This window comes from Electrophorus electricus, chromosome 5 (assembly GCF_041902795.1).
Source record: "Electrophorus electricus isolate QZ-2024a chromosome 5, ASM4190279v1, whole genome shotgun sequence".
In the NCBI taxonomy this organism is placed as follows: domain Eukaryota; kingdom Metazoa; phylum Chordata; class Actinopteri; order Gymnotiformes; family Gymnotidae; genus Electrophorus; species Electrophorus electricus.
In genome coordinates this window covers 24,157,582-24,174,249 of record NC_137501.1, presented here as the reverse complement: position 1 = coordinate 24,174,249, position 16,668 = coordinate 24,157,582, and the positions used below count along the sequence as shown (strand labels likewise).

At 38.4% G+C, this 16,668-nt stretch overlaps 1 protein-coding gene and 1 pseudogene across 4 annotated transcripts in view; both read left to right on the top strand.

Moving 5' to 3' along the window:
- LOC113590658 (ATP-binding cassette sub-family C member 2-like) overlaps nucleotides 1-8,966 on the top strand; it is a 33,422-nt pseudogene extending 24,456 nt beyond the window's left edge. Inside the window, exons 24-29 of the transcript XR_014123903.1 lie at nucleotides 513-656; nucleotides 1,283-1,440; nucleotides 2,229-2,372; nucleotides 3,453-3,476; nucleotides 6,243-6,437; nucleotides 6,929-8,966. The product of XR_014123903.1 is annotated as an ATP-binding cassette sub-family C member 2-like (transcript). The remainder of the gene's footprint in view (nucleotides 1-512; nucleotides 657-1,282; nucleotides 1,441-2,228; nucleotides 2,373-3,452; nucleotides 3,477-6,242; nucleotides 6,438-6,928) is intronic.
- Nucleotides 8,967-12,803: 3,837 nt separating this feature from the next.
- Nucleotides 12,804-16,668, top strand: part of LOC113590662 (ATP-binding cassette sub-family C member 2-like) — a 34,482-nt gene continuing 30,617 nt past the window's right edge. For 2 of the 3 annotated variants that reach the window (XM_081714487.1, XM_081714485.1), the window contains exons 1-5: nucleotides 12,804-13,254; nucleotides 14,090-14,263; nucleotides 14,563-14,706; nucleotides 14,988-15,128; nucleotides 15,211-15,333. In XM_081714487.1, coding sequence (XP_081570613.1) covers nucleotides 13,213-13,254; nucleotides 14,090-14,263; nucleotides 14,563-14,706; nucleotides 14,988-15,128; nucleotides 15,211-15,333 — 624 coding nt within the window. In that variant the 5' untranslated portion in view covers nucleotides 12,804-13,212. The remainder of the gene's footprint in view (nucleotides 13,255-14,089; nucleotides 14,264-14,562; nucleotides 14,707-14,987; nucleotides 15,129-15,210; nucleotides 15,334-16,668) is intronic. The other variant, XM_081714486.1, reaches the window with a different exon arrangement.

Below are 16,668 nucleotides of genomic sequence, written 5' to 3'. Positions count from 1 at the left end.
AGTGGGTTATTTAAACTAGTAGAGATCATGTGCTGCCAAAAATCCTTAACTTATATGCAAGAAGTAGATTTTAACTCTACATGCATCTACAATTTCCACATGCAACTTTAAATCTACATTTAAAGTTAATCATCTTTCATTTGATGCTGTAATCTTTAAAATGTCAACTACAGCAACTGCTTATAGCCATTGCTGAATCAATTTGGCCACTTCAGTATGGTCTCTCTGTTACAGTTTTATTATGTGATTGATTATTGTGAGATTTTGGTCCATAAGATTATCTGATTTGGGAAAGTGATACTTTTTGCACAAGCTTGTTTCTGTCTTTTGTAGTATTCAAATCTGAAGACCTCATTGGGTATATCATAGCAGCACACCAAATTCAAGCTGGAAACCAGTACCTGCATATAGATTACCATGGTGAAGTCTGTGGTGTTAACAATGCCACAAGTCCTAAACATTTTCTTGTTCTTGCAATTTGAGTTAATTTCCCTGCAACCTGAATTCATTAGGCTCAGTGGATCACAGAGAAACGTCCTCCAGATGACTGGCCCACCATGGGGAGAGTACGCTTTGAGGAATACAAGGTCCGTTACCGGCCAGAGCTGGAACTGGTTCTCCACGGGATAACCTGTGACATTGAGAGCAGCGAGAAGGTACACAATTCTTGGCCTGCTACAAATATGATGTCATTAAATCATAATCCCAACCTGTGGTTTGAAACTGCAGTACCTGTCTCTGAGTGTGATGTGATGTGTTATCACACAGCTGGGAATATACTGCCAGAAGAAGTAAAAAGTAGGCTGGGGCCAATGTGTTTGTATCTAGAAAGAAAATGACATGCAATCTTATCTGAGAAGAAAAATGTGCAATTACAGACATTCGTGTTTTATGTCTTATACATGACTTTATTAATTCAGAATTAGGAATGGTGTTACTACTCAGTCGTGTTTTGCAGATCAGCAGTGGGTCACATCAGAGCAGGAAAGTCCAGCCTGACCAACTAAATATTTTAGCTCTAAAAGAATAAGAGAGAATAGAATTGCTTGGATAGAACTGTCCAAAATTTCCAGTAGCAGAAATAGATTGAGACTAAACCCTGTCAAAACTGTCCATAGTCAGAACTACATTTGATTCATTGCAATTTTTATTATTATATCTCTTTGCTGCAGCCCTACATATATGTTCAGTTCATAACTGTTTTCTTTTGAAGACCTGTCTGTTGTAGCTAACCTAATCTAACCTAGATCAGATTAGATTGTGGTGGATTTCTAATTTGCAGATCGGCATTGTGGGTCGCACAGGAGCGGGCAAGTCCAGCCTGACCAACTGTCTGTTCCGCATCATCGAGGCGGTTGAGGGACGAATCCTCATAGATGGAGCGGACATTGCCAGCCTGGGCCTCCATGACCTCAGGAGTAGACTGACCATCATTCCTCAGGTGATTCTTTGATGTTCATCCTAACTCCTGCTCTCCTTTAACTTAATTATTGCCTAAGTATCTGCAGTACAAAACCTTTTCAGACTTTTGGGTTGATATATCCTTTACACAGAAGAAAACATCATGACCAGAATCAACACTAACCATAATTCAACAAAAAACGCAATATAATTTAGCTATAAAGCCTCTATAAATAATAGTTCTGATTTCTGCATCTCTAGGTCCACAAGCAGATCATTTTCTTTCAGACTTTAGACATCATATTGTAAGATGCACTAAATATGACGTATGTAGACTTTCAGTCTAAAAATGTATTATTATGTATTATCTGAATGTGTTAAAATGTTTAATTCCAGCAGTATGACATTTGTGACTTATAGAAAATGTTATCATATCTGAATATTTCCTTTCTGCTTTATGTTTGAATTTTCTTTTTGAAAACATGATAGAGTTTGTAGGTAAAAATGGTAAACATGTGACTGGAAGATTAAAAACATTTAATCTGCTGGATATTTTTCCTTTCTGTCAAGAGATTCAATAACCATATACTGAACGTCTCACTTAAAATATAATTTACTGTCTTTACTGTCAACAGTTGGTACCCAGAGGATAATGTGGCTCCCTTTTGAGTCCGGGCCTCTCTCTGAGTTCTTTTTCCCTTGTCTCTATTGTACTTTTATCACTCATTATTCAAATCTACAAAGCTGGTTGGTTACAATGTCTACTCCAAACAAGCACTGTTTTAAACAAATTTCAATTGTATTCTACTGAACTGAATAATTTTGTGGGACCCGGTGCTGCTCTCTAGGACTCTCCGCATAAATTTGGACCCATTTGAGAAGTTTAGTGATGAAAAGATCTGGAAAGTTTTGGAACTGGCTCAGCTGAAGGACTACGTAGGGAGTCTGGCAGCAGGGCTGCATCACGAGGTGTTGGGGGGGGGGGGGGGGATCTTAGGTTGGTTTGTCCTGCTCCTTAATCTCATTGGTTATCTGTAACTGTGACCTCATTCACAGTTAAATACTTGCCGCCATATTGACCATGCTGTTACTGTATTAAATCAAATAATTCTGATTTGAACATGTTTATGTGAGTATTCTGGCTGTAAATAGAATACAAAATTATTGTCATCCTTAACTACAACTTTGTAACACTTCAGTTCTAAAAACATTCTGGTTAATGCTTTATTCTAAGTAGCTATGGGATAAGATTATGTCTATAAAAGCCTTAAAACAAAGCATGATTACATTTACGACATTTTATCTGACACTTTTATCCAAAGCAACTTATAATTATGACTGAGTACAACTTGAGCAATTGAGGATAAAGGGCCTTGCTCAGGGGCCCAACAGTGGCAAATTGGCAGTGGTGGGGCTTGAACCGTCCAATTACAAGTCAAGTACCTTAATAACTGTAAAAATCCCAATCCCCTTATGAAGCATAAATGTTTGCTTAAGCATCAATTCACAGGGCATCATGGGAGAACAATTTGAATACCTGAGTGCAACATTTCCTTTTGATTCATGCCCTTCTCTGTTGCTCCCAAAACAGGACAGGGATTAGGGTTGTTTTAAGGGAAAAATAATAGTAATTACTCAGTAATTTCTCTGATCAAAATAGGTAGTGTATTTGTGTTCATAACATGCTCACAAGCTTAGCACGGGTTAATATTAAACAAATTATATGCAAAAAAAAATTATTCATGTATTTGCTTTCCTGGTCTTGGGAACATGGAAATAATACTAATATATTTGCTGGAAAGCTATTATCTAATTTAAACAGCAAGGCTAAACATCTGTTTGAACCACTATTATTCCTGCAGGTTGTAAGAAATCATATTCAACTGGCTGAGAACTGGTTGAGTAGAATATGATAGCCAATGCACAGTGTATAAAGTGTGTAAAGCACAACATACACTGGGCCAAACAGACAAAGACAGAAACAAACATAGGGCCTTCAATACACAAAGTAATAAGGATGGAAACTGGGGAAAGGCTAACGAATGATTGAGAAACAGGAGGGGAGAGGCGATAAGGTGAAATGCACACACACACACACACACACACACACACACACACACACACACACACACACACACACACACAGCTAGAATGTGACACATACACAAAAGCAATGTGTCAAGAGGCTACGTGGGTTTGCGGGGAGGAATAGAGGAAGGGACTGTGACAATACCTTCTCTGGACACATCTTCAGTTAAGTGGTGTGTATTCTCTGAATACACTGAGGTGCTAAGAAATTCTGTTGGATGCCAATTTTAAAAGACAAATAGATAAAAAGTATTGTAAGCTGAATCCATTATGTAATAATCAATGATAACATACATGGTTAAACCTACATCATTAGTCTCAATGAGGAATTAAAGGTTACATATGTGAAGGGGCCTGATGCTTCATGCATAAAAAAATCAGTTGAAGTGAAAAGCAAGCCTAGAGGGGGTGAGAAATTGCATTAAAGTATAACCTTGAGTACAAAAAATGAGTTCATGTTGCCTTTGAAATGATAAATTTCCCTATAAATTACCAAATGTAATGTGACTTTAGCTGTAAGTTGAAAAGTGAAGAAATGCAGAAGATATCAATCCATGAGCAAGCATTTGTCTAGGTTTATCCTGAATTTCTTTTTCTGATGCAGCAGTAAGCCTGTAAGGAAATGGTTTATGATTCCATTTATTTACTGTTGCATGCAATTAAATAATAAATATTTGGATGATATAAAAGTAATTATTCGATTATGTGAATCTAATTATGAGAATTGATAAGAAAAGCTTTTTGATTATATGAGTTTAGTTTGGTAAACAGTTCGGTCTAATTTACAAAAGTCACATGTGCAGTTAAAGGGAATATCAGGGCCAGCTGTGAGAATAAATTGGTTAACAATCATTTTTAAGTTGGGACAACTGTGTCTAATGAAGTGAGTAACTTTGGCCCTCACATGATTGACATCATCTATGGAGGGGCTGGTCCATTTTTGGCTTTGTAAGCAAAAGCCAAGTTTTTAAATCTGATGCAGGCAGCTACTGGAAGCTAGTGACGGGAGCACGGCAGTGGAGTGACGTGTGAACTTCGTGCTGCTGCATTCTTGACAAATTGTAAAGGTCTGATGGCTCTTATAGGAAGACCAGCAAGTAGAGAGTTGCAGTAGTCTATCTTTGAAATTACAAGAGACTACACAAGTACCTGGGCAGCTTCCTGCAAGAGAAAGGGCCAAATCCTTTGTATGTTACAAAGGAAAAATCTGTAAGACCAGGTCAGATTTGAAACATGAGCTGAGAACAATGACTGGTTGTTATGCCAAGGCTATGAGCAGCTTCAGATGATGATACCAGGGAGTTCTCAAAGGAAACTATGAGGTCATGGTAAGGGATGGGAGTACTTGGGATGTACAGAAGCTCCGTTTTACTGGGATTGAGCTACAAGTGGTGGGCTGTCATCCATGTTGCAATGTCAGTCAAGCATGCTGAGATACATCTGGAGACCTGTATGTCAGAGGGAGGAAAATAAAGAAATAATTTCGTGTCATCAGCATAGAAGTTGTAGGAGAAACCATGAGAAGAAACCATGAGAAGACATTAACAAGAGAATGAGTATACAAAGAAGAGAAATTCGAAGAGAGGAGGGTCTAAAACTGAGCTCTGTGGAACACTGGTGGAGAGTCCACATGGTTTGGATGTGCATCCTCTCCATGTTACCTAATAGGACTGAAACTATTTCCATGCAGAGCCAGTCACACCAAGGTTGGTGAGGACAGAGAGGAGAATATTGTGGTTTACTGTGTCAAAGGTTGCCAAAAGGTCCAGAAGAATCAAGACAGATGAGTTTGGCAGCTTTAACAGCATGAAATGCTATGAAGGTTGATTCAGAGAAAAAAAAAAATCCCATTAATGGCTCTCCTACAGAAATGTCTCCTAAAATCAGACCACAAATAAAAAAATTTCTATTGCTGTTTAGTTCAAACTTAGCTTGTCTTAGTCTGTCTATGTATAGGAACAATGTTTAATTATTTCAGGTTGATAATGCCACTGGCCAAAACTGGAATTTATGAGAGTGCCTTGTGAATCCAACACTTCTGCATCAGCACCATCATTGTAAGAAACAGTCATGAACTCCAGGAACCACGCTCATCCCAGCACTGCCACGCCTACCTCTTCTCACTGACATCTCCAATCTGGTTTGCCAAAGTACTAATTACACACCTGATGACTATTCTCTCCATTACTACCCTTCCATGTACGCATTTGTCTTCCTGGTTTCTGAATCCTGCCTTTTACAGACCTCGTCTCCTTGACACCTTCTGGACTCTGCCTCATGTTTTCAACCTCAGACCAACCTGACCACGATTACCCACCTAACTCTTCTTACCTTGCTTAGAAAGCTCCAAGCCCTACCACATCTCCTTATGATTCCTACCTGCCCCATAAATGAAATAAAACCTATAGCAGTTGGATCCTCTCCCTCGTGTGTGTGCCTTTATTACAGAAACATGAATAAAGCTTGCTATGCTTCCGAAAGGAATTTTATAGGTGTGCTATTTTTGTAGGCTGTGCATAAATTAATTAAAAAAGTTATTAAAATTTTGTGATCACTTAGATTCCATTTACATATGGACATTAGCAGTCTTAGTTGATAACTGTTATTCTAAAAATTTACAAAGGGGGGAAAGTTAGAGGATAACTTTAGTGTTCTTCAGGGCACTGTAAAGTTTCTAAATGTGAGTGTCCACCAGGCAGCATGGGTTAGAGGTAGTTGTTAAAGTAGTATATCACATGTACTGTCCTTTCTAGTGTGGATCAGAGGCAGCTGCTCTGCCTGGCCAGAGCTCTGCTGTGCAAGTCAAGGATCCTGATCCTGGATGAGGCCACAGCTGCCGTGGACCTGGAGACGGACGGCTTGATCCAGGGCACCATCCGGCGTGAGTTTGCCCACTGCACTGTGCTCACTATTGCCCACTGTCTCCACACCATCCTAGACAGCTCACGGTGAGTAGGGAGTGGTTGGAGTTTAAATCTAAAATGGACTATTATTTCTCTGTTCTTTGTATATACAAAGTACAGATATAATAGTCCATTTTAGATTTACATATATATATATGTATATATATATATATATATATATATATATATATATATATATATATATATATATATATATATATATATATATATATATATAAAATCTATCTTTTAATGGTTAAACACATCATTGTCAAGTTAATGGTTTTTAAAGTGGACAATATATATATATTATTTGTTACAATACATTATTTATTAGGTGAGAGCTTCTAAAACACCATTGGTCCTCTTTTATTTCTGATGGAAGTACATCTTGTGCTAACCCTGTTGCCTAGTTACTCACTCATAACACTGCACTGTTGGTTGATTTTAAAATAAGCTTCTCTTAAGAACATAATATGTTGAAATGAAGAGTTTTAAATATTCTCTGTTGCTAACCCTTCCTTTTCTCTTCACAGGATGATGGTCCTAGATGGTGGTAAAATAGCAGAGTTTGATTCTCCATCCACACTTTTACAAAGGCAGAACCACCTCTTTGCTCTGGCAAAAGATGCCGGGATCTGCACAACTGAAATTACTATGCTGTGAGCTTCTCATTCTGCTTCCATCCAGGGCATTCTCTGACTAGAATGAATCAGTTCTTACCCAAATGTGCTTTTTTGTGTTAATTGCTTTTATAGGTGTGCTTTTCTTTTTCATCATATCACAGGGGGGATAGTTATCTACTGATTCAATGAATGTAACTGTAGGCTTGGTGCACTAAAACATGCTGTTTTTGCTGTACATGCGTCTACTGCTGATTTCAATCCTCACACTCAGCCTTCAGCACAAAGCTTTACTCTGGAACTCTGGCTGCTATGCCAGGGACTTTTGTTTTTTCCTCTCCATGCAGGTGGTTGGTCAGAAAGACTTTGTAGGAAGTCTAAACTTTCTGTTCATGAGTAAGCTTATAAGCAGCACCTATCTGCTTACAGAGATGCTTCGCACACTGCTAAAATCAACCTATTTGTCCAGCCTCATAATAATACAAACTCCCATAATCTTTTCTCTTTACCAAGCTATTTAAACCCCCTGACAGCACTGTAACTACTCCTGCTCACTCTAACCATAACATTACGTCTGTTCTCCAACATCACCACTGTAAAAAACTGCATTCTCACCTACAAGGTTACCTCTAAGTAACCTCGCTCCTTCATACCTGTCTGATCTTTTTCTTCCTTACAAACCTACTTGCACTCTCAGCTCTTCCTCAGATGGGCTGCTTACTGTTCCTTCCTCCAACCTGCACAGCTATGGGGAACATGCTTTTTCTGGGCTCCTTGACTCTGGAACTTTCTTCTTCCTCTGATCCAACACACTTTCTCTCTATTCAAATCTAACCTTAAAGAATATCCTTTTTCCTTTGCCTATACTATTTCTCAAACCTAAATTCTTTCTTCAGCTTTTACTCATGTTCTGGAAGTGCTTTTCTTTTGTACTCACTATTTTAAGCGTCTTTGGGTCCTTGAAATGCGCTATATAAATACAGCGTATTGTTATTATTACTATTGCATCAGTTTGTCGAGATATGACACAAGACAAAATATTCTCAATATAGGTTAAATTATTTAACTGTTAGTACAATATATTCTGCCATAGACTTGTACACCGGGTGAGTGGAGACAGGCACAACAAGGACTTTCAAGATACTGTGCACCTCTCCGTAGTCCTTATCTAGGGCACTTTTTTTTGTTTGTTTTATTAGTGTGTTATTTGTTAGTTACTGTCTATATAGTGAGTTACTGTCTGTGCTTATTTCGTTCCTCACCAGCAAAGCAGCTGGTTGGGAAAATCAGTGAAGAGAGCAGCACAGTGAGGCTTAGCAGCAGAGCCTGTCTGGTCCCCATAAAGAGAGATGATAGTAGAGACAACACACATTTGGCTTCCATGCTCCAGTTGTGAGGGCATCTGGAAATTATACCCTGCACAGCTGCGAGTGGTCACCTGGCATTATCACTGGACAGTGGCCATCACCACAACATAGCTGTGTTTAGCGCTGGTGTGAAAAGTGCTACAGGTACTAGTTGATCTACTGCTAGAGACGCATAATGACTAAATCACATTGACCACAGCCCTCCAGCCATATCTAAAGCAGGTGCCAGCGATGGTATCGGTCAGACAGCTGCTTTTGGAGAGAGGCTGCAGGCAGATCGGATAAGTGTACTGGCCACAGTGTGGAAGGCTGCACAGGAAATCTAGTGGTACATGAATGCCCTGCTGCCTGAAGAGCTGATGTGGAATCTGCAGCTTATGGCACAGGTTAGCCTCCATGTGTCAGTATTCATCCATTGCACATTTAATTAGATTTTTTTTGTTTTTTTTTAGCATTTTAGTTACTTTATTTAACGACAAAGCATGGGGAGTAGCAAAGGTGGATGAGAGAAGAACTGCTGCAGCTGTAGTCTCCCACAATAACACCAGACTTCATCCAGGGAGCCCTGAGGAACTATGGCACCATCTCCATGCTGCCTAAAGCTTGCCATATGTTGGCCTGAAGAGAGAGGACACGGCTATGAGGGAGGACAGGGAGCACCTACCATTGAGGGGGTGATAACATAACAGCCTTCATACCAGCCAGGATGCTGTTCAGGCAGGGGTGTCAGCTGCGAAGAGACAGAAATGTGACATACATACATGCATTTCAGGTACTTTGCAGGGGCTGTGTGGGGGCAGAGAGGGGCATGGCGATGACTCCCAGGATTCCAAGCACCTCTCTATAGTCCTTATCTAGTTTTAAATTAATGTTTAATGTTGTCCTTTATAGTTGAATGTTGTGTATGTCACATTTCAAGTGTAATCATGTCATTATTTAGTTTTACCTGTGTGTTAGTAGTGTCAATGGCTTTGTGCTGTGTTTAGTGTTTTGTTTTCCTCACCTGTTACCCCCATTAGCTGGTTCACTTCAAGCTCTGCTGTGTATGAGCCTTGTTAAAGATTTTGTGGTTTGCAATAAATAACTTGTTCCCCAAGCAGAAATGTCTTTTGACTTTTCTTCCACAGCAGTGCTACAATATTGTTATAAAATAAACATGAAAAGTTCAACCAGTTCATTGAGTTTTATATAACATTTATAGCATTTGACATATACTTTTATCCAAAGCAACTTACATAAATGTTGTGACTGTTATCTTAAACACCTAAACACGTGGCCCAGCTTCAATAACATACTATTATTGTGTACATGCACTTCATAACCTTTGCCCTTTTATATTGGATTATACTGTATGTAGTTTATCATAGTTTAAAGTATATTGATATTTCTAGTACAGTTTAACTTTTTAAAAAAGTCCATTACTTAAAATATTTTGGCAAAAACTATGTAGTATCTGTTCATGACAACAGGTTTCTGACTCTGCTTGTCTCATGATTGTCATTTGCCCTTGCTCTTATAATTGTATTGATCCACAATGTTACTGTTCAGCCAGTACACAGCAGAATGTTCACATGCTAGCTGAGATTACTGAACAGCTTCACTTTTACATAACAAGAATCCAAATCCTTATGTTCTCATATGCCTCATATGCCAGCATAGGGACAAGCCAGTAAATTGCAATGTAACAGTATACCATTTGTCTTTGATTCTTTAGTGACTCACAGGTCATGTAATATTACCAGGTCTGATGTAATGATTAAACGCAAACATTGTTAGTGGGCAGAAGGTTACCTCTGCTGTCATCGATCCTCCGCACTTGTTATCTTGTGAAAGCATATAAATAATAAGCAAAAAAAAAGAAAATAAGAACATTGAGATATATTTAAAGCTGCTTAATAGCACAGGAGGTGTTTTTGCTCCAAAATAAAATGTGGTAATCACCACAGTAAATTCTTCTATGCTTCTTTTTCTTTTTTCCCCCTCTCCAAGTAATTCTACACAGCCACAATTTGTGCTGATAGTGTTGCTTGAAGTTCTACACAGCCTATGCAAATATGGATAGTGTCACAATCAGTCCCTTCCATGTTCCATATTTTCCTTGTCATGTGTTTAGTTCTGTTCCATAGTTTCGTTTTGTGATTGCGTACACTTGTCCCTCGATTCGAGTTCATGTATTTAAACCCTGTTGTGTGCCTTGGTCGTGGCTGTTCATTGTTTTGTTGTTTCATGGTTTCATTGTTGACTGTTTGAATGTGTTATGGTTGTTTCTTTGTACTCCGTGCCTATGTGTGTATCTTAGCCTTTGTGTTTCCTAGCCCTGAGATTTCCTTGGTGTCCCTTAGTTATAGCCTGCTTTCCCTTGTGCCTTCATGTGTTTGTTTTGTTTAATCATGTTTCCCCATGCTCTCCGTGTCTGCTCTATGACCCAGGACCGTATAAACGGCTCTGATTTTGGATTTGCATAATAAATCTCGCTCCTCTCAGCACGTGTCTGCCTCCTTACCACTCAACATTACAGATACATGTAACTATGTTTTAAAGTGCCTGGAGCCATTGTCAAACGATATCAAGATATCAGTTCTTAAATTGATAATTAAATGTTTTAATTCTAAAATTCTAAATTTTTAACAAAATAATGTTAATTAATGAGACAGCTAAGCACTGTAAGTTCATCTGGTCAAGAGCGTCTGCTAAATTCTGTAAATATAAATGTAATGTTATTTGCATTTGTGTTTTATTGTATTATTGTTTAGTTGTCATCATATTTTATTTTAAAATAATGATTTACTGCTCAAATATCTCATGTGGCTGTACATGTATTTATGAGCTATATCATACATTGTGTGAATGTGGTGGATGCACATGAGGGCCACAAAGATCTCTGGAGGTAGTGTGTGCTCAACATGTTAGTACATCTTAGTACCGCCTGACAGGATGTTTGTGAGCAGAGACATGAGAATCATCAGAAAGAGGGGGGCTGATGTTGATATTGATCAGATCAGCACTGTCTATCCCAGTAGCACTTTACACACCTGTTCTAGCTGTCTGCTACAGAGGTGCACTACTCCCTGTTTGATCTTATTGTGATATTCTGAACAAGTGGGAAGGGGATTTGCTTTGACACCTAGCAGAAATATTATTTAACAGGATGTAAATCCACATACTATATGATAAAAATTGAATGACTTGCATACTAAAAGGCAAAGGGCCATATTGGCCACAAAAGGCAATATTTTTAAAGCTGAGATACCAAAAGAACAAACACTGTACAGTATATAGTACAAACATTGTGCTAAAGTGCAGAGTGCACACAATGAGATTTAAGACACAAAGAAACACTCTCAGTGGTTCACTATAATATGTGAAGCGTTGACCCACTACATGCATATATTAAAAAGAAAAAAAAAATTAACAGAAGCAACAGAAGGTTTTTAATGATAACAGCTAATGTAAGGATGACAAATGTGAAGTTTCATTAAGACCCAATGGATATGCAGTTTTTAAATTTATAAAAATGACTTCATCACTGTGTGTTTATCCTCCTGACAGTGCCTTGCTACAGGAGATTAAGGATCCTTCCTTTAGACAGAGCTTCAGTAATGCGTGTTCTTAATGGATAGTTTTTCTAATGTAATGGTATGCAGATTTGGACAAATACTGTTGATGAAGTGTTGTCACTGTTGTCTTCAGTGGCGTAGGGCAAATTTCTGGGGCCCCACTGCAAAAGGCAGGTTGAAGACCCTGTGTTTTAATTTTAATTTTAATTTTTAAATGTATGATGTCCTTGAGGGGGGTGGGGGGGGGGGGTGTTGCTCAAGACACCCCTGCGATGCATGTCCTGCATGCCCTTCCCCTACACCAAGAGTTGTCTTATAACACCTAACCATGTGATCCCACTTTAAAAATATCACTACTATGAGCATCCACTTCATAAACTTTATCACTGGCTTGTTTCCATGAATATTTTATAGCAGCACTGTGTTTGAAATGCCACTTGGAGTCTCAGTTTTAGAACTTGGTTCAGAGTCAACACGTAGAGATTTATTTATTTATTTGCAAGAAACCTTGATTTTTTTGATGGACCTTTTAAAAATCTCCTTTATTCTTTTATGCTCTGAAGGCAAATTCCTTCACAATCATCGGACATGACTTGCATGTGGAAGGATCAGCCCCCTGTGAAGCAGGAGGCAGCAGGAAATGTGTATTGTTATGTTTGGGTAATGAGAGAGGGCCCCCTCCCAAAACCATGACTGTTGGCCTGCTTTGCTGTAAACATGGCAAGAGGAAATAAATTACAAGCACTCTCTGCCCCTCTCTCTATTCTACTCTCTTTTTATCTCTTCCTCTCTTCCCTCCCCCTTCCTCACATGCTTGCACGCAAGCATGTTTCAGTACTTTAAACCATTAAGCTACAAAGGCAAAGCATGACGCATGGGATTCTGTTCCCCAGACCAAGATAGTAAGAAATTTACCTCCATGTTTTCTCATCAGGACTGGAGCAGAAGTTTCTCCAGAATGTTGGTTTGGAGTTTAGACCAGGGACTAATCCTTTTTGTGCTATTTTATAACTGCCAGTAAGAAATTCTGCAAGGCTTCCTGCACTTGTTGAAAAGACAGAGATCACCCAGCAGACTGAAAACTATAGTTAAGTATTAACCGGTTTGAAGTCATCCAGGTCCGTACCCTTAAGAGGTTTCCCGAGGAGTTATTCTTCCTGACCTTTATGACAGATTGTGGGAATTAGGACCAGAGATCACTGTAGGTTCGTTCTCATGCCAGCGAGTATCTTCCCTATATGTACTTTTATTCAGAGGTGAACCAACGGGAAAGATGTCCCATGCTCTAGATGAATATTGCGGGTCAACGTTTTGGGTAGGTTTTGAAACCATACCACTTCTGTAGAGTGAGAACTAACCTTGAAATAACATAGACATACTTTGATGTTTCATTAACTAATGTTCTGCAAATAAGAAAAAGGTTGGCTGTTTGAAACATGATCATTTTCATTGTCGTTTTACAGCATATCAAGGTTACAGAGTTCATTGTAATTAAACGCCTGAAAAGATGAGATGCCAATGTGATCATTAAATACAGAAGTTTTAGTTTGGAACCAATTAATACATACAAACTATTGATACAGTCTACATCTTTTAATCTATGCTTCAACATATACACATGAAGAAGCATTTCATACATATAAAATACATACATAAACATATGTATATATTTTGAACATAAACTGGTTTCACTTCCTATGCTTAAGAAGCACTTTGCTAGCATAATGAAGGACCTCTGTCCAAAAGATCCTTTCTTTTAAATACAAAAATTCATTTAAATATATTCTATTTATTTATTTTTAAATCCACAGAAAAGTGAATAAGTCATTACAGAGTAAAAAAAACTACTGAATAATCTCTTTCTTAAGTGTTTCATTTTCCCATGTTTGTTGGATCCATGCTGTGTTAGTAATCATGACATGGCATTTTTTTCTGTACTACTCTACCTTTGGACTGTGGGTAGTATGATATGATCTCTCAGTGTACCACCTCATTACACTGTGCTGCTGCAGAAGTTATATTTTTATATAATATTGTAGGATAGATATTCAGAGCAATTAAGACTGTAATTAGGTGCCTAGCCAGAAATGTTTCTGCATCATGTTCTTTAACATTTCAGGCCTAATTAGAGGGGTTTTTGGACATTTTAGAATGCCTCTTTTTTGGACCGTCCGGATCCGGATTTGCCGGTGTGTGTGGAGAGAACAGTGCTGGTCTGGGTTCCACTGGGCTTTCTGTGGCTCTGCTCACCCTGGCACTTAACCACTCTCTTCAGGAAAAAGCCTCCCAAAACCCCTTTCTCCAAACTTTACATTTGCAAGCAGGTACAGCAGTTAGATCGGTCACTTATTTGAATTAATCTGATTGTGTTAATTTTGTTTGCATAATTAGACAGGACAGATGCATTCCCAAGCCAATTAGAATTTGTGAAACCATGTGACCAAATTATTTAGTCAACCAAAAAATGCAAAGCATACACCTCTCTGCACAAATAATTTACCTATCTGTGTTTCATAAAACCAGCAAGCCTCAATCTTAAATTGAATGATCAGGTTTTAATTATATTGCTATCAATTAAGTTTTCCTATGAAATAAACTGACTAGGTCTTCTTTTTCCTCTCAGGTCCTGGCAGGGCTTTTGTTCCTTACAGCCATAGCTGGACTTTTGTTCACGCTTGCTGAAGATTATGGGCCATCAAGTAACTCATCAGCTAAGAAAATTCCTGCAGTGCTTTATGCTAATCCTGTGCTGTTTGCAACCTCTTGGGTAAACCAATAACCAGTCATGGCTAACTTCTCCAAATCCAGAGATTAGTGATAGAAACAGCAAAGTTATTTTATTTTCAAAACCATGATGACCCTTGGTATTAATCCACACAGGTCGCTATAAGAGCTTGTATTGAGTTGAGGCCCTGATTTTTCTCCATTTTCTGAATTTTTTCGTATTTTGTAAAGACCAGGTTCAGATTTGAAAAGGTGTCAATTTCGAACCCACTATATATTTTGACTGCCTAGTGTCAGTTGGCTATGCTTGCATTCTGTCTATAGGTGCTAGTGCTGTTGCTCCAGGAGGCTGTGAGACGCAGGGAACGAGCTGTTGACTCCGGAAGCCTCTTTCTCTTCTGGATGCTGAAAGTTATATGTGAGATCTTCCCTTTCCAGACAATGCTGAGAGAGGCAATACAGCAGGTACTGATGCTCAGCACACTGTGGTACATCTCTAATGACTGTGCTGTGTGTTTAAGTTGAAACCTTGTGTCCTTCTTCTTAGGAAGAGATATCAGATCTGCCAAGGTTCTGTCTCTTCTACATAACCTACGGGCTGCAGGTGGTTGCTTTGGTCTTGTCAGCCATAGCGGATGTTCCACTTGGTCTCAATAAGGTGGTCAAAAAGGTAATAATAATAATAATATTAATAATAATAATTATTATTATATATATATATCTCAAAAATACATAAATTAATTATTAACAGAGGGCACCACCCTAAACTTGGGGAAATTATTATAAATTATTATCTTTTAATTATTTAAAGCTTATTAACATTATATCAGTCTCATTCCTAAATTAGTTCATATTTTGTGCATGGACCAAATACCATTGTATATACTTGCCACGATGACCAACTACATGAATAAATGCAAAGTTTATTGATTAATTAATAAAACAAATCATTGACATCATAAGACAGGTAGCATAACTTTAGTGGACTTGGCTCATGTAATGTTGGAGAGATTATGAGGGAACACATGCAGTGCCGGTGCCTTGGATGTGATGATGAACAGAATTAACTGAGGATGCCATTATGAACAGGACTGATCGAATAGAATAAATGAATAATAGGTTTAATAACAGAAATAGACCAAACACAAAACAGAACAAAGAACAGACAGGCTAACATAAGAATAACAGGCTAACAAGGTGAGTGCAGGAACTAGGCAAAAGGGACGTAAACACTTAGGACAGACCAAAGTTGAATAACGATGAGGAATTAAATTAGGACTAGTGGGGAATACACAGAACTGGGCTACGTAAGATTGACCAACAAAAACCAAGAAAAAAAACCCCACGGGTAATCAGAACTAAAAAGGAAAAACAGACAACACTTACATACATGAAAAAGGGGAAGAGAAACCTAAACCAAAGCGAAACGATCGACAAATAAGCCCAGGGAAATCAATGTAGACGAAAAGACAAAGAAAGTACAACAGATGAGAGAACAGAATAAAACTAGTGAACATGAACAGGGAAAGCAACATAGACAGAGAGGAGAACTTACATGCAGAGCGGGGAGAAAGTACATAGGAACGAGAAGCAAGATCTAGTGGGATCTACCAAAACAAAGACCGACAAACAAGAGATGCAGGAACTGGAAAACACAGAACTGGAAAACACAGAAGGTTGCCAGTGAAATGGGGAATGCTCCAGTCTGTGGGCGTGACAGCTCAGGTCTACAGAATCACTAACAATGGATAAAAGAAGGAGAGAAGAAAAAGAGAAAGAACAAATGAAAGGAGAATTGTAATTAAAAGCCAATTGAGTAAACCATAGGACCAATGCCTACACACACATCTTAGCTGACCCTACTACAGCCAACTAGAGTCAATTAGCTAGAATTGAATAAACATGCCTGAGAGGGAGGAACACATATTCAGGGAATTCTAATGAGAAATTAGACCTGCAGTTACTATCTGAGCTAACAAGGGGTGAAATATAAATCTGTACAGAA